Source organism: Leptopilina heterotoma, unplaced genomic scaffold, assembly GCF_015476425.1.
Source record: "Leptopilina heterotoma isolate Lh14 unplaced genomic scaffold, ASM1547642v1 Lhet_60, whole genome shotgun sequence".
NCBI lineage: Eukaryota > Metazoa > Arthropoda > Insecta > Hymenoptera > Figitidae > Leptopilina > Leptopilina heterotoma.
The window spans coordinates 6,721,936-6,745,497 of record NW_025111138.1 but is presented as its reverse complement, the minus strand read 5'-3'; the positions used below and the strand labels follow the sequence as shown (position 1 = coordinate 6,745,497).

General features: G+C 24.6%; 1 protein-coding gene across 5 annotated transcripts in view; it reads left to right on the top strand.

Annotated features, from left to right (window-relative positions):
- Positions 1 to 228: 228 nt before the first annotated feature.
- The window catches only part of LOC122509320 (potassium voltage-gated channel protein Shal), a 219,543-nt gene continuing 196,209 nt past the window's right edge, over positions 229 to 23,562 (top strand). For 3 of the 5 annotated variants that reach the window (XM_043623282.1, XM_043623283.1, XM_043623287.1), the window contains exon 1: positions 229 to 2,523. In XM_043623282.1, coding sequence (XP_043479217.1) covers positions 1,409 to 2,523 — 1,115 coding nt within the window. In that variant the 5' untranslated portion in view covers positions 229 to 1,408. The remainder of the gene's footprint in view (positions 2,524 to 23,562) is intronic. The other 2 variants (XM_043623285.1, XM_043623286.1) reach the window with 1 other exon arrangement.

Below are 23,562 nucleotides of genomic sequence, written 5' to 3'. Positions count from 1 at the left end.
TGCTACTAGAGACAATAGCCGCGGACAGGGGGTGGATGTGAGAAAAGTTTTCCGCGGTTCTTGGTGAACGAGAAAGAGAGAGAGAGAGAGAGAGAGAGAAATTTGTTCATCGGGAAGAAGAAGAAGAAGTAGGAGGAGGAAGAGGATGATGTCGAAAAGTGGAGAGGGAAGAGTGCTATGACGTCATTGTTGAGTGTTGCCCGGGCAACGTAACGTTACTCGGTTGGGACGATGAGCGTCGCCACCGACGTCGTCCCGTAAAAATCAATTTGGACTTTGGCTAGGTAGGTAGGTACGTTTGCGTGGCGTTGCTTGCGTCGCCTCGTAGCGAGCGAGCGAGCACGCTTTTCTGGAGCCGGGCTCTCCTAAAAGCCTCGCAAGCTCTGGCAGTTGTGAGTGACCAACTCATCGAGCAGGGTGACTCGCGCTTTTATTTCAAAAATACACACACACACTTTGCACTCGAGAGCGGCTCCTCATGAAAATCGCGTTTAAAAAAAAAGGAACCAATTTTTGTTACTTCTCCCTTTTTATCAAAAGTCTTCGATAATTTATTTACCATCTGTTCAAATTTGAAGGAAAAGGAATTTTGAATTTAAAGGTGTTTCAGGAATTTAGACAAGCCGGTATTCCACATGTTGGAGAGGAAGTGTAGAACTGAGAGGAAAATAATGCCGAATTGGAACTGTTATTGAGAATTTGGAGAACGTTGAGAATTCAAGAACGTTTGGGAATTCAAGAAATGAAGGCCAATAGAGTTTTGCAAGGTTTTGGATGTTATGGAGTTGGTTGGAATTTGAGGTGTGAATTCTCGGCACTGTGACTGATGGTAATAATTATTGGAGGAGTGAATTTTGAAATAGAAGGGCGAATGTTATAGAATATATAGAGAAAAAAAAGTGTGTATTATCGATAATGGTGAAAGGCAAGGTGCCAAGACGTTGTTGGCTAGTGCTGCTGCCGCGTGTGCGGTCGTTTCGACTGCGAAGTATCAATGTTGTAGGGTCAGGATTATTGTGAACAAACTACTCCTCCTCTTTCCTCCTGTTGAGAATTAGAGGGATGCCGAACTATGATCTTGGGGGCATCGACACGAGACCTCTCTAGAGCAGGGGGTCATAGATCAACGTTGTCGGCGTGGTCGTCGTCGTCATCGTCGTCGACGTCGTCGCCGCCGGCGTCGTTGACAACTCTTGTACACGCCACTGGAAGTTATAGTTAATATTAACTCGTTTTAATTAGTCTAAATAATTATTTATTTTCGGAAATAAAAAAAAAAGAAAAGTGCGTGTGTCGTCTTCCGAAATAGAACATTTATTCTTGAATAATGCCGAATTTTATGATCTGTTTTGATCTCAAATTGAATTGAATTTGAAAAGAGTGATTTAGAAGAAGAGGAGAAGGAAAGATGGCCTCGGTTGCGGCATGGTTACCATTTGCTAGAGCGGCTGCCATTGGATGGGTGCCGATTGCCACTCATCCCCTACCACCGCCGCCGATATCAAAAGATCGTCGCAAGGCCGACGATGAAAAATTACTTATCAACGTGAGTGGTCGTCGATTTGAAACATGGCGTAATACATTGGAAAAATATCCCGACACATTACTTGGATCGAATGAAAGAGAATTTTTCTATGATGAGGAGAGTAAGGAGTATTTCTTTGATCGTGATCCAGATATATTTCGACATATATTGAATTATTATCGAACTGGTAAATTACATTATCCAAAGCACGAGTGCCTGACAAGTTATGATGAGGAGCTTGCATTCTTTGGTATTTTACCGGATGTTATTGGCGATTGTTGCTATGAGGATTATAGAGATCGTAAACGTGAGAATGCCGAACGTCTTATGGATGATAAACTTAGCGAGAATGGCGATCAAACTTTACAACAACTCACGGATAATCGGGAAAAAATGTGGAGAGCATTTCAAAATCCGCATATATCAACGGCGGCATTGGTATTTTATTACGTGACGGGATTTTTCATTGCTGTCAGTGTATTGGCGAATGTTGTTGAAACAGTGCCCTGTGGTAATCGACCTGGTCGTGCTGGTACCCTGTCATGTGGGGAGAGATATAAGATTGTATTTTTCTGCTTGGACACTGCCTGTGTTATGATATTTACGGCTGAATATTTATTGAGGTTGTTTGCGGCACCTAGTAGATGTAAATTTGCAAGATCGGTGATGTCGATTATTGATGTTGTTGCGATATTACCGTATTACATTGGATTGGGTATTACGGACAATGATGATGTTTCGGGGGCATTTGTCACATTGAGAGTATTTCGTGTGTTTCGAATTTTCAAGTTCTCGCGACATTCGCAGGGTCTTAGGATTCTGGGTTATACGTTAAAATCGTGCGCCTCTGAACTTGGATTTCTCGTTTTTTCTCTTGCAATGGCTATTATTATATTTGCCACCGTCATGTTCTATGCGGAAAAGAACGTTGAAGGGACAAATTTCACATCTATACCGGCTGCGTTTTGGTACACGATTGTCACAATGACCACGTTGGGGTGAGTCCTTTTTTATTTTCTATTCTTTCTTGGTCTTCGAAATTTTTTTCGACTAGGTTTCAAATATTAATATTTTTGTTTAACTAATTTTGTTAAATTTTGTTTTTAAAAAGAATGGGGTGAATTCTTTTTCTTTTTCTATTCTTTGTTGGTCTTGGAAATTTCTTTCGACTATGTTTCAAATATTAATCTTTTTGTTTAGTTCATTTTGTTAAATTTTGTTTAGAAAAAAAATTGGAGTGAGTCCTTTTTCTTTTTCTATTCTTTGTTGGTCTTGGAATTTTTTTTCGACTAGGTTTCAAATATTAAGATTTTTATTTAGTTAATTTCTAATTATCTAATCATTTTTAGAGTGAATCAGAATATTCTTTAGGATCAGGGAAAATGTCAAAATTATGTCTGGAAATCAGGGAAAAGTCAGGGAAAATAAAGTTAAATTTTTGTGGCAACCCTGATTTTCTTAAATTTTGTTTAAAAAAAAATTGTGGTGAATCCTTTTTCTTTTTCTATTCTTTGTTGGTCTTGGAAATTTTTTTCGACTAGGTTTCAAATATTAGTATTTTTGTTATGTTAATTTTCTTAAATTTTGTTTAAAAAAAAATTGTGTCAAATTTGGAGAAACTTGGGAGAAAATTTAAGAAATGTAGGGAGAAAGTTTGATTTTATGCTGGAATTACTTTTTGGTAATCAAATAATTTTTTTTACTTAGGAGAAAGTGCAGATGAGTTTGAGAGAATATTTTTTCGTATCAGCTTGAGCAAAGTAATCGAAAATCTACTTTTTAAATTTTAATTAAGTTTGAATAGAATTCAATAGCAGGTTCGTTCATGAGAATTAGAATTGACTAATTTTTCGTCTAAGAAATTTTGTGAATTGGAATTGATTATTTTTTAGTGTAAGAAATTTTGTGGATTCGAAGTGACTAATTTTTAGTCTACACTCGTAACAAAGTTTTTGTTAATTAAAAAAATTAGTTTCTTAGACTCATTTTGTTTCACTCGAAATAGATTTTCGTTTTAAAGAAAACGACGGTTTTTGATTAAAAAAAAGTTTCGGTAATTTTAACAAATTTCCATTGAATTCTAGAAATTTGTTCTCTAAAACAATTGTTTTTAATCAAATAAATTGTTTTTAAATAAAAAATAAATTAACTTAAATCAAAAACAATTTATATGATTCAAAAAAATTTTTTGTTTTAAAAACATTTTCTTTCTTAAATTCAAGAATCAAATAAATTGTTTTTTAATAAAAAAAATTCGTTTCTGAATCAAATATATTGTTTTTGAAGCCAAACAAATTTTGTTGAATCAAGGACAAATAAATTTAAATCAAGAACAATATTTGCTGTAAAGAAATTTTCTTTTTTAATTTCAAGAATCTAATGAATTGTTTTTGAATCAGAGAAATTGTTTTTAAATAAAAAATTTTGTTTTTGAATTTAATAATTTGTTTTTGAATCAAATAAATTGTTTTTCGGTCAAAAAATTTTTGTTGAAACAGAGATAAATTAATTTAAATAAAAAAAAAATTATTTTTTTAATTCAATAACAATTTTTATTTAAAAGAAATTTTCTTTTTTTCAAGAATCAAATAAATTGTTTTTAAATCAAAGAAATTTTCTTTGAATTAAAGAAAAATTAATTTTCAATCGAAGAAACAAGTCAAAGCAAATGACTTCTTGAAATCAACAAAAATTTTTTTCTAGGTGAAAAAACCTAAGTCTAGGTCTAAGTTTTAGGCTGAATATAATTCTTGTTCTAATTAGTAGTAGCAAATTATTAAATTTGTTGATTATAAATTTGATTAAGGTTAAATTAAAATTAATTATAAAAATTAAATTTTAGAAAATAAATTACTTTTCATTATTAAATTAGTAAACAAATGAAAAAAATATAATGAAAAAATTTAAATTCTAAAGGCGAGAAGAAAGGAGAATAAATTAAGACACCGAGTGTAATTTTAAAAGTAAATTAACTTTTTTGGTTTTGATGTTTGAAGGATTAAAATTAGGAGAACAAAAGAATTCGTTAAAATCGAGTGTAAAATAATTTTATGAAAGAAAATACCTTTAATATACTATTTCTGCTGATGTTCCGTGGGTATAATAAATTAGATTTCTCTTTTAATCATTTCATGGTGTTATTTCTGGGATGACTGGAAAGCACACACTAATGATATTTAATAAGATTAATGAAATTCAATTCAATTCGGCAGAAAGTTAGAGTAATGCATATTGCATCAAGTTTTGAATCACATTAAATGACATTTATTCAGTTACGAATGATAGTTCCTCCCCTTCTTTTTCCGCATGTTGGAAAAATTATAACGATTTATTAACATATTCTTCTTTCATTCAAAGAATATTCTTTCATCCATAATATATTATATTATATGCTTTAAAGTATAATTCTCCTATGAAATTGATGAAACGAGAACATTGATTTTAACTTTACGCAGATATGAATTCTTTTCGTTATAATATTTTATATCTAGCACACGGGAAATGGGCTTTAATTAAAAAAATTTAAGTATAAAAATTCGATAAAAATGGAAAAAATATATAGAGATGTGGGGAAATTTTTATTTTTATGGAAACTTGAATTAAGTTTTGTTTAGATCGTTTTTTTTTAATATCGAAATGTTTTATAACAATTTTTGCTCTTATATTTTTTTTTATATTTTTATTATAACAGTTGTTTTTTGGATAAAATTTTCGAGTGGATTAGAAGTGCTTCTTATTTCAGTATAATGAGAAATTGTTTTCTTTTTTTGCGCTTGAATAGCAGAGAATGCAGTGATAATAAATCAGAAATGTTTTCAATGATTATGCATTTTTCCTCTTTTTTTCAGAAATGCAATGCTGAAAATTCTCATTTAGCCGTTCGATGTAAATTCAAATATTTACATTATTTTCTGAATGTATTTTCAACATAATTTGCACTTTTGGAAAATTTCCAAGGAAACAGTTGAATTGTTAAATAAGGGTTTTTGATGTATCGTGATTTTTCTTCTTTTTGCACTTTTCTTGATCAAATTTCGTTGCTGGGTGTTTTTCGACATTTTTGGTATTTATGGTTTTTTTTGAAAAAACCATTTTTTTTGAAAAGTTTGTGATGTTTATTTTGGGGAATTTTTATTGGTTTTTAATTATAATAATAATAATTGAGATATTCTGTCTTCACGTGAAGTTAGGATATTTTTTACTTTGTTTTACTTTGAAAAATTATTTTTAAAATATTGTATTTTTTAAAGAAATGTATATATTTTTTCAAATTATAAAAATATGGAAAATAATTATACAAAAAGTTTTGTATTTAAACAATTAAATATCAAAAGGTTTTACATTGAAATTATTCGAGATTTCAATTAAAATAAATAACAATAAGTTTTTAAATATTTGTTTTACAAAAGTTATTGAAGTTTTGAATAATTAAATGTAGAAATTCTAAAAATATTAGGTTTTTGAAAAGTTGTAATTAAAAATTTTTTTTTAAGATAATTGAATTCCCGAAAATAATTAATATGCTTGCTTTTATAAAAAGAAACTTTTTTATTTTGGCATTATTTTTGATAATCTGAAATAGATGATCAATCTGCAAAAAAAAATTACCATTCTTTCTTTTTTCGATTTATTCATTTCTGACTATGATAAAAAAGAGTTTAACTTCTCTTTTTGTTTGTTCACAATGCCTTAAAGCGTTTCAATCATTTTTTTTCCATTCTGGGCTACGATAAAAAATATACGTTTTTTTTCGTAAAAGCTTCTTTTTGAAGCTTTTGTCATAAAAGAATGTAGTTCTTGTTTTCTAATGACATCTATTTTTTTCATTTCTATTGTATATTTTTCTTTTTTTACATTCTCGTATAAAAAATGAGAAAGTATTTTTTTATTATTAATTTTGGTTATTTTTAGAAAAAAAATATTAATATAAAAAAAATTTATGATATAATATTTCTAAAAATTTGTGATTTAATGATGCGGTTGTTAGGATGATTTAGTTATGTAGTTTTTGATGAGAAAAAGGAAACAGTGAATTTACTACATGGTTTTTTTTTCTGATCTATTGTTAGAAGACTTGAATTTTTTATTGGACGAAACGATCCAGAGGTAAATTGGATTAGGAGAGTTTTAAATTATACGAGGGAAATTCTTCTCTGTTTTGCTAAGAGTGTTTTTGCTCATAATATTTGAATGCTGGTAAAAAAATATACCTTTTGTCGTTTCGTGTTTTCTTTCCGTATGCATAGTTATGTTTTTCTGGATATTAAGGATTTTTATGCATTTATAGACTTGATGTAAAAATAGTTTGTTTGTACTGTGAGGAATTCTTCGACAATAGAATAAATAAGCATGTGGTTGATATTTGTGCAAAAGAATTACTTTTTTCTTTTTATTATTTTAACTTCTCGGTAATAAAAGACAGTTTATAACTTGAATTTTTTTTTTGTGATAACTTATTGTTTATGTATTTTTTTTAGTTTAAATAATAAATGAATTTCAAAATTAAAATTAATTATAGTTATAATAAAAATTGTAATCAGGATTTTTTGTTTCTTGTTAATTATTGTTTTTAACGTATCAAATTATAAGGATGCAAAATTCTTCTATTGATTAGTGAAAACAAGATGTTTTTTTTCGTACGTACTCTTAAAATAATTGGCTTTTTGTAAAGCATACATTCAGAAGAAGAACCGCTCATTACAGTGAAAGTTTCAACGACTGTCGTTGTCAGTGCTTGAAAAAATTCATTTTCAAAATTATTCACACAATTAAAATAATTATATTACACGAAGCGAAGTTAAATTAGATTTAAAAGAAAAATTGAAATTAAACAACAATTTTTTTGTACAGCAAAAAATTAAAATTATTTGACAATAGTATTCAAAGAAATATTTATTTGAAACAAATAATTTTTATTTAATTTAAATATTTGAATGAATAAAAATTTGAATTCAAGTATTTGAATCAGTAATTTCAGTATTTGACAAAAATACCAAATAAAATAATGTTTATTTGATACAAATAAATATTTACATGGCACAAATGAATATTTCTTCGATACAAATAAATATTTGTTTGGTACAAATAAATATTTACATGGTACAAATAAATATTTGTTCGATAAGACAAGTAATCGTTTATTTGAATCAAATAAATTTTTTTCATTGTGATTCAGATTGAGAGAGTGGTTTATTTTTAGTATTTTATAATGTCGAGAATTAAAAATATCTTCCGTCAAGTGAAAACAATACCCTGTGGGATATTTTATTTTTTTTCTCCTGCACTGTATACTCTATTTTAATAAAAGTCGAACGTTAAAATAACAATAAAAATTGACAAGACAAGTGAACGTGTCAGTTTTATTGAGCTGGAAAATACTGACAATAACTGCAAAAAGAAAAAAATGAGGAAATAAAAAAAAATTGAAGAAAAAGAGAGAGAGAGAGAGAGAGAGAGAGAGAGAGAGAGGGAGTGTGAGTGAGAGACACTTTGAAATAGGATTTTTCGAGGGAAAGAGGCAAAGTGGATGTCTGAGAAAATGATTGATATATAGGGAAAGATACGGGAAAAGTGGGAGGTCTTCACCTTAGTGGATATATAATGGCAAACTCTGATTATATATCTGGCCTCTATTTTTACGCGACAAATCTATGTCAATGATATTTTTGTTTCGTTTTCGCACAAACAGCTGACAATCACATTGAAAGATGTATTAAAACTTGTTTTTAGAAATATCACTTCTTTCGTATAAAGTCATATAAAAAAAATGTGGTTATTAAAATTAATCAACTGTTAAAATTTTTATTTTTATAATTGAAAAAAACTGTCAATTGTCAAGGTTAACTGGTTGGTAGAATTTTGGATGAATTATTGAGGTCAATATTGGCCCAGGTCCAATGTCGTGATTGTATACTGGACCACTATTGGCCCAAGATAATTATTATCATGCCTTTTTGACACTTTTTTCTACCTCATAGAACTATTTAGTTACTATTTCTTAAAGAGATTTTTAATATCAATTTTTTCAGTAAAGAAATTAATTCTAAGACTAAAAAAAAATTGAAAGGGATACAAATTTTAAAAAGCAAAGTAAATTAAAAATTGAAATCCGTTTAGATTAATTGTCGAACTCTCTGAATTTGATTATAAATATAGAATTACGAATATTGACGAACATCTTGAGATTCAATATGGAGATGCTACTCTCCATTTGCGAACGCCAAGGTCACCGTCAGATGGCAGTTCAGTTGTTAAAATTAGAAAAAAAATTTCGCCACCTAGTGGCGATCTTGGCGTTCTCAGGTGGAGAAATTAAACCACCATTCTATCCCTCAAAATCTTTTTTATAATTCAAAAAATGTTTTTGTGAGAATAATTCTTTATTGATACTAGTTTTTTTTATTTTAAAAATTACTAACAATATTAATAGTAATAAAAATACATAATAATGAGAATAATAATATAATTAGTAGAGGTATGGGTTTGGGAAATAAAAAATTCTCTTTTAGATAAATTTTGATTCTTTTTACTCAAAAAAAAAAAAAAAAATGTTTTTTGAAAAGTAGATGTAGATTTTTCTTTTCATTGGCACATTTTATGCACTTTGAAAATTTTTTTGCAATTTTTTGTTCAGTAAAAATTGGAATTCTGTCGATTTTTATGGGAATGATATCGGAAATTCACGAGATTGTATATATATATATATATATATATATTTTATGTGACTATCGCGTATCGATTTTTACCGCGTCGTGGAAATCGTTGCCAAATTATAGTTGGCAGACACGACAAACTTATATATCTCGAGATAAAATATGCAAGAATGACCAATATGAATAAGAATTTACAAATGCGGAAAAAGTAAAATGTTGTTTATCACGATTCGTTGAATAATAATTAATTATTTTAAGGTTTTATTTAATTATTTTAATGTTCACGGGAAAAAAAATTTATCTGTAACAACTAAAAATTTTACTACAATTTTCACTATTATGGTGATTTTTCGTTGTTCAAATTAATACTTTCGTTATTCTAGAGAAACTATTATCGCTGTTCCAGGTGAAATTTTTTTTTGTGTTTGATTTAATTATTTTGAACTGAGATTTAATTATTTTAAAGTTTGATTTAATTATTTTAAAGTTCGATTTAATTATTTTAGGTTTGATTTAATTATTTTGAGGTTTGAGTTATTATTTCAAGTTTAATTTAATTATTTTAAGGTTTGAAGTATTATTTCAAGTTTGATTTAATTATTTTAAGGTTTGAAGTATTATTTCAAGTTTGATTTAATTATTTTAAGGTTCGATTTATTATTCAAGTTTGATTTAATTAGTTTAAAGTTGAATTTTTTTTTCTTTGAACCAATTAATTAGTAGTTTAAAATTTATATCTTTTGAAAATCTGAGTAAATTTTATCGTTTCTGCTTTCTTTTTTTGTTCTCAAAGAAAGTGCTATACCCATTTGTTTTTGTCGTGTTGAATTTTTTGTTTCGGTTATTTTATAGTGTAATTAATGTACTTTATGGTCGTATGTTATATGAGGAAAAGGAATTGTACTTTATGGAGGTCAAGTCACGACCGCACAATGTAGGTAGAAAATTATTCCTAAAGGGCTCCTTCCTTCGTCCTCTAAATATATCAGATCGGAGTTCACGATCATTTTGAATCTAGCTCTCCATCTATTATCATGAAATGAAATTAGATTTGGTGTTAGTATTTCGTTGTTGAGGTGGTGGCATTATTCATAAATTTGATGCCTTGAATTTAGGTTGACATTCTTGCAAATTGAGTCTTGTAGAATGTTCTGAATAATGTGAAGTGAATTTAAGAAAATTTCAGTGGTTATATTCTTGTCTGTGATAAAAAATTATTTTGTTTAATTAATTTTTTGAAAAAAATTAATTTTTAAGAGGCAGGGTATATGGTTGTGGTTAATTGCTTAATTAATTTAAAAAAAAATTAATATTTAAGAGGCCTTGTACGGTTAATTTAGTGAAATTATTTTCTTGGTAATTATTAGGTGCGTTATAACTAGGCGGTTGTTACAATTAATTGGTAGATAATTAGATAATAAGTAAAATGTAAATTACATTATCAAAATTACGTTGATAAAATGAAGCGAATTTTTTATTCAAATTGATATAAATTTAAATTAATAAAAATTGTTTTCTATTCAGAGAAAATTTTGACTTTAGACTAATTTTTAATTCGACTGTCTGTCCAGTTCCTTCATAAATAATAAATTTTCATTTTCAATTTAAAATTCAATACGTGTCCACATATATGGATTGTTGGTCGGTCCTTTAAACTTTAAAGCTTTAGGATTAACAGGTGCCTCCAGGGGTTCACGTTCTACCATTGTTGAAGTTTTCGAGTCCAATATCTAGGGACTATTAAATCCTTTGGATATTTTGGCATGTTAGAATATTAACAAAAAAATGTTTGTTTTTTCTCGACAAAAAAAAACAAAAAAAAAAAAAATATTCTTTACTTAACTCTTAGTTTTTATTTAATTTGAATCTTTTCGCATTGTTTTTAAATTTTCTAAGTATTTATATTTTTTATTTATATAGTGAATAAAGGAGAGAATTTTTCTCGTTTCATGAAAATAATTTTTTTTCTCTCTCTCTTTTTTCTATATGACGTTGCAAATAATATGAGAAGAAAAATTACGGTCTCTTTTCGTGAAAATGTAGCAGATGTTGTGAAAATAATCTCTATTAATATTAATCACAGTAAAATGTTTACTTTTTAATATTGACTCGGTTCATTGAAAAATAATAAGAAATTGAAAGATAAATTTGCTCTAGATTATTTTATGCCATATTTATTATTTTTTTCATGTTTGTTATTATTATTATTATTATTATTATTTTATTATTTTGTGAATATAAAAATATTAATAATAAATAAATAATGTTTTCCATTTTTATTATAATTTATTATTATTTATATATAGTATACACACATAATAATAAAAATAATAAAAAATAAAGTATTTATTAAAATAATAAAAATGATAATAAAAATGGTAAAAATAATAAATATGGAACAAATAAAAAGTATGGAATATCTATAATGTGGAGAGTACTCTTTTTAATTGTTAACTGCTTTTGAATTATTTTTAAAGAAATTTTTTTTCTGATTACTTTTTTTTTATTAAACTGATAAAAAGTGTGTAATATTGTTCGCTCGTGAATTCATGATTAATTCAATTTTATGTCAATCGGTTTTTTTTCCGCCACTGGATTTCACTATATATATGAGGGGATTTAAAAAGATGCGAAGGAGTATCTAGTTAATTAACTAGCAATATTAAAACTGGATTTTTGCAGTGCTTTCGATTTGCCTTATAGAATATTCATTAGCTATACCTCTTATTATTCAAGATTTACTGCATTTTAGATTTGTAAGTAAAAAATTTCGCTCAACATGAAAGGATTGACTTTATCACGATATTTTTTAAGAGTCTTGAAAAGCTGACAATCTATTTTAAAAGAGTACGCTTAAATATTAAAGATTTTCTGTTTATACAAAAATAAAGCGGGTATTCTTTTTGTTTGTTTGTTAAATTAACAAATGTTGATTTATTAAATTAAATAGAAAGAGTAATTTACTTAAAAGAATAATACTGTAATATTTAAAAAATTCTGTATAATATTAAAAAAAGACATTAATTACAAAATACAATGTTTAAAAAATACAGTGCTTAGAAAAAACAGTATTTAAAAAAATTAAAAAAAAATATTATTTTAAATTTTTAAAAAATGTATTTAAAATAGTTTTAAAGAAGTATTAAAAAAGTATTAAAAAGACAGCAATTAGAGAGAACAGTATTTAAAAAAAATACAGTAATTTATTTAGTTTGATCCAATGTAGAGAGAAATTAATAATTCGTAGAATGAATAGTGAGCGAGTATTTTAGTTGCCAGTATTGACTCATTATAGAGCCAACTGTAAATTTTTTAATAGAACAAGTCCACAGTGTGAATTATAAAAAAACAATCGATTTTTTGGGCTATAAATATAGACTTTTTAAAAAAATTTTATGTCGATTTCTCACTGGGTAGGTTAAAAAAATAGGTTCTGAGTTTTTTTTTGATATAAAAAAAATAATAAATATAATATAATAAATATAAATAATAAATATAATAAATAATAAATATATAATTCTTATATAATAGAAAATAATAATATCGAATATAGTTGAATTTTTATAGTGATTTTTTTTGCAAATATTGAAATAAGAAAGAAATTTTTATTTATTTTACTGAGTGATTCTTATTCTCTGACTTTTTTTTTAAATCAAAAAAAGGAGAATATAAATTCTTTTTTTGAAATCAAAGGAGAATAAATTCTTTTTTTTCAATGAAGAAATAAAATTTGTTTGATTTTATAAAACGTTCTCTCTTTTTTTATACGCGCGATAAGTGATTCTGTCTGACACAACAACTTTTTTTCTACTTAAAAGATAAATGTTGTCTGACTTTGACGTCTTTTATTCACTGAAAAAAGGAGAATTTTGCAGCACTTGAGACACCTTTTTTCATTTTCTTTTGTTAATAATGACTTCTTCTGTCAAAATTTTCAAATTGAGAAAAATTTTTCTTCAAGTAGGGTGAAAAAGTCGTTTTGTTTAATTAAGGATAGGAGTTTTATTGATGTTCTTTTTATTAATTTCGAGAATTTTTTTGTAGTTATGTTTAATATTTGTTTTTATTTGCTTATTTACTGTTGCAATTTGGAAAGGAATTAATTATTTTGCTAAATTTAGAATTCATTATTTATTACAATTTTCATAAATAGATAAACTTCGAAAAATGTTGATTAAAAATTTTGTAAAATTTCTTAAATTTTTTAATATATATTTAATTGATTATTAAAAATAATGGATTTATAGGAGAATATTAGTTGAAAACACTAAAACAAATTGAATTTTAAAGCAATTAGAAATTATTGCAGAAATTCAATTATTTTCAAAAGTACACTGTAAAAAATTTAGGGAGTTAACGGACTCGGGAGTTGGGAGTGAAATTTTTCGAGTTAAAAATCAACTCCAAAAGAGAGTTAATTTCTAACTCCCCTCATTCAACACCCGCGCGAGTTATTTTTTCCTTGGGGAGTTAGCATTTGGGTGTGAAATTTTAACTCTCTTTATTTAACTCCCCTGGCATTAACTCCCCAATGGGTGCGACTTTTATAGACCCCCCGGGGGAGTTAAAATTTAACTCCCTTTTTTTACAGTGTATAGTAAAATTCTTCTTTGAAATTCAATTATTTATTTATTTTCAACAATTTTAATAAAATTCTTGTCAAAATTTTAATTATTTTCAAAACTTTTCCTCAATTCAATGATTTTTAATATTTACAACTTTAATAAAAATTGCTAAAACAATTCAATTAGTTTAAAAAAATTTTACTAAAATTCTACGCAAACATTTAATTATTTTCAAAAATAATGAAAATTTCACAGAAATTCAATTATTTACAGATTTTTTTTTATAAATATTAACATTTTTTACAGGGATTCAATTATTTATAGATTATTTTCATAAATATTAACATTTTTTACAGGGATTCAATTATTTTCATAAATAATAAAACTCAATGCTGTATTTCAATTATTTTTAATACAATTTTAATGGAATTCCTCGAAAAAAGTTATTATTCTGAAAACCTTTATTAAAATTTATCAAAGAAATTTAATTATTTTAATCACCTTTGCTACAATTTATTTATTAGAATTTAAGTATTATTTTCAATACATTTTTAATTAAATTTCTTTAAAGAATAAAATTATTTTCAAAAATTTTAATGAAATTCTTTGCGTAACAATTTAATTTTATGCAAAATAATTTTAATAAAATTCTTTGCAAAAATCCAATTATGTTTAAAAATTTACAAAAATTCTTGTCAAAATTTCAATTATCTTTATAAATAATATAATTCTTCTCCGAAATTCAATTATATTTTCAAAACTTTTAATAAAATTCTTGGCAGAATTCCAATTATTTTTAATACAATTTTCATCAAATTTCTCGAAAAATGCAATTATTTTTAAAAATTTTATTAAAATTTGTTGATAAAATTCTTTATGGAAATTTAATTTTAAGAAACATTCAATTGTTTAATAAAATATTTGTTTTTATAGTTAAATAATTGAATTCTCGTAGAATTTTCTAATAAATATTGATTTAAAAATGAATTTCAGATTAAAGTCTTTGAAAATTTGAACTTTTCATACGTTTAATTAAGAATTCTATAAAATTAATTTTTCTAAATAAGTTTAATGCATTTTTTTTTAATTATTTGAAGTTTTTAATTTCTAATATATTTGATTGAAAAATGTCAGAATAATTGAAATTTCGTAAAATTAAATTGTAAACAAAAGAATTTGAAAATTCACAAAGAAAACTTTTTCAAAAATGATTTTACAAAATTGACTTAAAGAAGAATTTTAGTTGAAAATTTTAGAAATGAATAATCGTAATAGGGAAAATAATTTTTGAAGAAGTTACATTAACAAAATAGAAAGTTTTAATTATTAATATTCTTATATGCTACTATTGAATTTCAATTTTTTGAATATCTTAATTTCTAGAAAAAAATAATCATTAAATATTTATTTAAAAATTAAGTTATTGATGTTTTCGAATAATTTTCGTTTTAAAAACCTGGAAAAATTTCGTTTTTTAACCTGGAAAACCTGGAAAAAATAGTGAATTTAAAAAGAGCAAAAACGTGTCAACTCTGTAATTAGTAGAAATGACTAAAATTTACTAATTCAAAAGTGAAAATTTAGTTTTAATTAAAATTAGTAAAATTAAAATTTAGGGAGTAGTAATTATGGTAACTATTATTAATACTAATATAAATGTAATAAAAAATGAAAATCGAAAAATTTTAAATAATAATAAAAATAATAATAATAACAATTCATGAATCACAATTGAAAGTATTATTTTTAAAGAGCTTTCGTATTAAATGTTACAAATATCATTTTACATGAAACATTGAAAATTAATTCTGTAAAGTTTTTCAATAAACTTGAATTAAGTGAATTTGTATTATTTAAATTGATAGGGAAATGATTTGCTGATATTGTTTATATAATTTAAAATAAGAGGAAATAGAAAGAAAATTAACATGTTGAAAAGGAATACAGTATGTTATAACTTTATCTAAACAAAAACTATTCGAGTATACGTATATAGTATGTATTTGTTGAGAAATTCTCTGTTGCAATTTTCCACAACTCTCTACTGCGACCACTGGTTGTGACGTGTAATTTTAATGATGCCTACAGGGCTCGAACGAGATTTCAGGAATTTCTCTTTCTTCCCACATCCGTGTGTCTGGACATATTCATGTTACGACTTAATTTCCCCCCTTATCTAGAATAGCATTTTCATAAGTATATATATATATATATATATGTACCAATATATAAAGTTGAGAGATAACAAAACTTAAAGGATTCAACAAAATAATAAACAAAAGTTTTGAGATTTATCTCAGCAGATGTGGAAATTAATTATATTAATTCTTAGCTAACATGGATATTTTATACTTTTAAAGTATATTAATGAAGAAACTTTTCGACAAGGTTTTCATTATTAAATTCTATTCTTAGTGCAGAATATGTACATATAATGTTTGCATAAATTATGAGTGGCAAATTAATTATTTATCTTGTTTAATTTTTCTGTATATTCAAATATACATAAAATTTTAATAAAGATTTATTTTTACTTCGGTGATTCTGACTGATTGTGAATTAAAAAGTGAATTAAATTTCAGATTTAATTTAATTATTTAATTTTGTATTTTTTTTTTAAATTGAATCATTTTTATAAATTTTGTTCGTAAATTTTATACGGTATTTGAAGTGAATTTAATTCGTTAATATTGAAATGAAAAGTAAATTGAAAGTTGGAGCAATTAATGTCATTTTGCTCTTTGTCATTAATTGAAGTTCATGTTCATGGACCAAAGCATTTTTCATTGATTATCAGCATCCAAGATTATCTTACCTTTGAAGATTTATTATTATCGTCGTTGTTCATCCAGAAATTATATTAAACTTTTTATTACTTTTATCGATTAGACCTTTATATTATCTCTTGCTCCTTATTATATCCTTGAATGTAACAGAGCCTCTAGAGATTCATAATGGATAATAAATTATTTCCTCATTAATGTATTATTTACACTTTGAGTACACTCAGAGAAAAAGTTTATTTCACTTAACCAAACTGTTTAATTAACCTATTTTATTTGTCACGATAAAACAATTTTGTTGATTTAAATAAAAATTTGATTTATTTTAATAAATACGTAAAATTTGTTTGGTTATTGGAAAGAAATTTTTTATTTGAAGTTGTTTGTTTCATTTAACCAAATTTGTGTTTTGAATAGAGAATATTGTATAGTTAAATACAGTTTGTTCGACACAACACACAAATTTGTTTGATTCAACCAAATCATTTTATTTGAGTCAAACAAACATATTTGCTTGTCTCAAAAAGTACATGTGTGAATTTAAAAATGTCGATCTCACTTGTCTACAGTCCGCGTTCGCGTCAAATTTATTTGTTAAATCGGTTAAATAAATATTAAATACATTGTGTTCATTGACTTACTGCATATTTAATTTGTACCAGTGAGAAGAATATTTACAAAAAGGTTTTGTGAAGTTTTCAGTTTGTTGTTTCGAATAAACTTTTTTCTGAGTGCACGTATAAAAATCATAATTATAATATGTTTAATGTAATATTTCAAATGTTTTTTTATAATTAAGTAATTTTGTTTATATGAAGAAATACATATATAATATTTTACTTAATTGTTATTTATTTTCCTCTAATAATGTTTGAGTTTCCTAATTTAATATTTTCTAGTATACATATTATTGGTTAATTTATAATTTATTATATGTATAATTTTAAAATATCAATAATTATATAATAAATTATAAATTAACCAATAATATGTACTAGAAAATATTAAATTAGGAAATTCAAATATTATTAGAGGAAAATAAATAACAAAATTAAGTAAACAAAAATATTTATTTAAATGAACCAAATACGTTTACTAAAACTATTTATTTGAATCAAACAAATCGTTTCTCTTGAAATAAACAAATTTTTTAGTTATATTAAATAAAGTTTTTTGGTTAAGTGTAATAAGCATTTGGTTAATACAAATAAACGTATTGGAAGAAATTTTTTGGTTGAATCAAACAAACGTTTGGTTGACTGTATAGCAATGCATTTATTTGGTTGATTCAACCAAAATTTGGTTGTTTCGAACAAATTTTTTTCTGAGTGTATAGTATGTAGTTACAATTTTTATTTTATGTTTATAATTGATCGTTGTCTATTTTCTGTTTTCTATTTTCACGAAAAAATTATGTGGATTTATTTTTATAGTCGAGTTTAAATTTTATTAGTTAATTTTCGAATTATTATTATTGTTATTATTATTATTATTATCATTATTGTTATTATATTATTCTATTGTAATTCGTCATCGAAATAATAGATTATTTTGAGTTCGAGTTTTAATTGATTTTATAATGAAGGTATTTATAGGATAAAATACACTTGACTTAATTTCTCGGTTAATTTTATATACAAGCTATTTAAAGAAGTATGTATGTTTATAAAATTGATGGCTGAAAAAGATAATGAGTGGTAGAGGAATGTTTCGACTCTCAAAATATGAATTTTCAGTCACAAAAATTTTGTAGAATTTTACTAGAATGATTCTAGACGAAATCTAATGAACATTTTTTTAGAATTTCACTAGAACAATGCAATAGTATTTCTACTTGAATTCTAGTAAATAGTAGATAGAAATTTACACAAAAAATATTTTTTTTATAGATACAGGGTTGCCACAGGTCAGGGAATTCAGGGATTTTTATTAAAAGTACTGTAAAAAATTTAATTTCTGAAATATTCATAAGGAAATTCTGAATTTTTGTGTTTTTTTTTGTTTGCCTCATAAACTATATGAAACTGCCAAGAATTCTAATAAAATGAACCTTCATTTTTTTCTATTTCTAACAATAATTTTTAATTAAATAACTATATTCATAAATAGATGAACTTCAAAAGGTATTAATTTGAAATTTTATAAAACTACAATTTAGAATGAATTTAATTAGAAATTTTAAAGAACTTAGATTTTTGAAAAAATGTAATATTTCAAATTCTTCTGAAATTAGTTAAATTTTTAACATTAAAAATAATGGATTTATAGAAGAATTTTAGTTAAAAACACTAAAAAAATTGCATTTTGAAGGAGTTACAAATGATTGCAATAATTCAATTATGTTCAAAAATTAAAAAAAAAATTCTTGGCAAAATTCCAAGTATCTTTATATAAATAATAAAATTCTTCACCGAAATTCAATTATTTTCAAAAAATTTAATAAATTTCTTGGTAAAATTTCAATTGTTTTCAAAAAATTTTCCTCAATTCAATGATTTTCAATGACTACTAATTTAATAAAATTTTTCAAAAGAATTCAATTATTTAAAACAAATTTTGATAAAATTCTACGAAAACATTGAATTATTTTCATAAATAATAAAAATATCACAGCAATTCAATTATTTACAAAGAATTCAATTATTTTCAAATTTGTAAGAAATTTCTTCGTAATAATTCCATTATTTTCATAAACTATACAATTATTTTTTACAGAGATTCAATTATTTTCGTAAATAATAAATTTTTTTTAGGAATTCAATTATTTTTATAAATAATAAAACTCAGCAGAATTTCAATTATTTTTAATTCAATATTTTAATCGAATTCCTCGAAAAAATGTAATTTTTATGAAAAGTATCAATTCAATAAATTATTTATTTTTGTATTTTATTGATTGTAAAATAAAGAAATAAATAAATAATTGAATTCTCGTAGAATTTTCTGATAAATATTGATTAAAAAATGGATTTCAGTTAAAATTGTAGATAATAATAATGGAACATTAAAAGCATTAAAGCGTAAATTATTAGAAATAATTTAATTTTGAAAAGGTTTTAAATTAAAATCTTTGAAAATCTGAATTTTTCATACTTTTAACTAACAATTTTGCAGAATTAATTTTTTTCAAAAAGTTTAAATGAATTTTTTTAAAAAATTTTGTCATGCTTTTATTTTCTAATACATAATTAATTGAAGAATTTTCGAATAAACGAAATTTCGTGTTAAATTGAATTGTAAACAAATCGATTTGAAAATTATTAAAAAACTTTTTCAAAAATTATTAAAAATAATTGATTTAAAGAAAAGTTTTAGTTAAAAATTCTAAAAAATGATAATTGAATTGAATTGATGAAAATAGTTTTGATGAAGTTAGAGTAATAATATTCTTTTACAATATAAAATAATATGATTTTATCACTCGGTCATGTTTTATAATAATATTCTTAAAATTTATTAAATTTTAATAGGTTTAAATTTGTAATTTTTTGAAAATCTTAATTTCTTTGGAAAAATAATAATGATTAAATATTTATTTAAAAATGAAGTTATTGTTGTTTTCGCATAATTTTACAATAAGAGAAATTCGTAAATAAATGTAATAAAACATTTTTGTTGAGTATCTAATAATTTTTAGAGTGAACTATTTATTAGTAATATTTTACTGATTCAAATGTAGAAAGTATTTAAGGGAGGAACAAAATGGAAATGAAGAATAAAATCAAAATGGAATTTCTTTACTGATATATAGATTTAGCCAATTTTATTATCTATTGATTTTTTTTTTTTGTTAGAGAATTATTGGAAGGAAATATATGAAAGTTAATTTCGTAAATGAAAAGCATTCGTTTTGAATGGAATCGACAGAATTTTCTTTTGCGCTTCTTTATTGATTCTTTTACGCTTTATTGATTATCTGATGGAAGTTTGATTTATGGAGGTGAAGGGTTTTTCTTTTTTTAGTCATTATTCCTTGACTCTTAATGAACCATATATATACGATCTTTGAGGACTCTCTCTCTCTCTCTTTGACTTTCTCGAATAGACGCGCGAAAAGTGGTGACTCGCGACCGCAAAATCAGAATATTTGGCAGGCTGCCAATCACAGGTCAAAGCGACTGTCAAGATTGACAGTCGCTTCAGTATCAGTTTGCAAAAGTGTTTGTCGATCGTTTGCAATTACCTTTCTCCCTTAAAACCGTTGATTCTTAAAGAATACGCTTTTTGTTCGAATCGTGAGAAATTCTTTTCTCTCTCCTTTTTTTTAGCTTCTAATTTTCTTTAATTACTTTCTATAGATTCTAGAGATATAAACTCTGTTATTTTCCTTATTTTAATTACCACTTTAATTAATTTGGCCATTAGTTCAAATGAATTTCGCTCTTTAAAGGTTAAATATTTTTTAGAGGCGAAAAAATCGAAGTAATTATTTATCACAAATGGGCAAAAGAATTAAATTAAATATTTATATTCTTTGATAAGAATTTATTTTAGTAGAAGGATTCAGAAAACATATTTAGAAAACATGATTTTATTTACAACATATTTATTTTACATGTTAAAAATGAGGGAGAAAAAAATTACTGCATTGATGACAAATATTTAACATGGAGATTGTGAAAAAATTTTTTTTTTAAAGTTCTGTTGGAATTTCAAATTTTTTGTATATCAGACGTTGATGAATTGGTGTATTTGCAGTATCAATTGCTTACTTAATGCTCATGTATATTCATAGCTGTTTCTAACGGGATGAATATGTGTGTGTATATCATTCAGTTTTATCCATTCGTCGAATCGATTGAAATTTTCGAGATCAATAGTGAAAAAATTCTCGATATCTCTGGATATATGTTCTTGTATACATCCACTTTGAAGGAGGGGGGATAAAACTTGGTTAATGGATATATGGTCAAATGAACATTAAGTGCACACGATTATGTTGACTCTGGTGGTAATTTTTTGTGCAATGCATTATATAAATCTTTCTCTTTTTCTCTAAAACGCGTTACAGTAATTTGTCACAAATTTTCAACCAAGCTGCAATTGAAATCGCCAAAGCTTGAATGTAAAAGTTAAATTGCTTTACAAACTCTGGAGCTTTGAAATTGCGAGGATTTTAAATAAATGTGCTTTCAGTTTCTAGACGAGAAAAAAAATTCTATTATTTATAAGATGGAAAATTGTGTTATTTAAAGGAGTATTTTTTCTTTTTTATTGTTTGTTTATAAATTTTTAGAGAGAGAGAGCGTGATGAATAAATTAGGTAACATATCGTTTCAGTCGCTTTTGAAGACTATTTCGTTTAGTTCTTGAATAATTGGAATAATAAGAACCAATAGTCTAAGAGTTATTTCTAGTTTATTGTTTTATGAAATTTGAAATTCGCGCCATTATAATTCTGAGTATTTCCGCCTAGAAGGCATGAAAATTCTCTCGCAATTGAGATGAAGTGGATGAGATTTCAGTATCAGATACTCCTTAAGGTTCTATTATGTTTAGTTCTGGTTTTCTTTGTTAAATAATTACATTGTTCTTGACAATTATTTTATTTTTAAATATTATAATTTAATAAAATAAATTTTATTTTCGATTAGAAATTTGCATTTCTTTTTCTACACACAGAGAAAGAATAAGAACCAGTAATTATTTCTATTTTCCTAATTTTTTAATTTATGGAATTTGAATTTCGCGCTATTTAAATTCTGTGAATTCTCGCCTAGAGGGCATGAAAACTCTCTCGTAAACGAGATAAAGTGAAGGGAATATCAGCAAGGGTTACCACAGGTCAGGGAAATCAGGGAAAAGTCAGGGATTTTTATTAAAAGTACTGGAAAAAATTTAATTTGCAGGATTCATAATTAATTTAATTTAATTTTTTAATTTATTTTTAATTAATTATTAAAAATCATGGATTTATAGAAGAATTTTAGTTAAAAACACTTAAAAAAATTGTATTTTATAAAAGTTACAAAAGTTTCTTAAAAATCAATTTTGTTAAAAAATTAAAAAAAAATCTAGTCAAAATTTCAATTATCTTTGAAAATAATAAAATTCTTCTCCAAAATTCAATTATTTTTATAAATAATAAACATTTCACAGGAATTCAATTATTTACAAATTTTTTAAAAAATTTTTCGCAATAATTTATTTATCATAATTCAATTATTTTCATAACCAATAAAATTTTTTACAAAAATTCAATTATTTTCATGAATAATAAAATTAATCATAGAATTTCAATTATTTTTAATACAATTTAAACCGAATTCCTCGAAAAATGTAATTCTTCTTGAAAATTTTATTAAAATTCGTCAAAAAAATTCGATTATTTAAAAATTTGTTGATAAAATTCATTTATTCAATAATTTTTTCATTTTTCTATTTAAATAATTGAATTCTCGTAGAATTTTCTAATAAAAATTGTTTTAAAAATAAATTTCAGATAAAATTTTAGATAAAAATTTAAAAATAATTGATAATTGTTCATTTATTTCTGTTGAAGAATTTTAATAAAATTTTTGAAATTAATTACAATTACAATTGAGTAATTACTTAAAATTTTATTAAAAATAATTGAAATCCTGAGAAGAATTTTATTATTTAGGAAAATAATTGAAGTCTTGCAACGAATTTTTATTACATTTCTTTTAAATAATTGAAATTCTGTGAAGAATTTTATTATTTAGGAAAACAATTGAATTCTTGCAAAGAATTTTATTACATTTCTTTTTAATAATTAAAATCCTGTGAAGAATTTTATTATTTATGAAAATTTTTTAAATTCTTGCAACGAATTTTATAACATTTTTTTTTAAATAATTAAAAACCTTTTAAGAACTTTATTGTTTATAAAAATAATTAAATTCTTTTGAGAAATTTTATTAAAATAGTAGATTTTGAAAATATTTGAATGTCAGCGAAGAATTTCATTATTTGTGAAATGTAATTGAATTCTTGCAAAAAATGTTTGAAAATAATTACATTTTTCGAGGAATTCATTTAAAATTGTTTTAAAAATAATTTAAATCCTAGGAAAA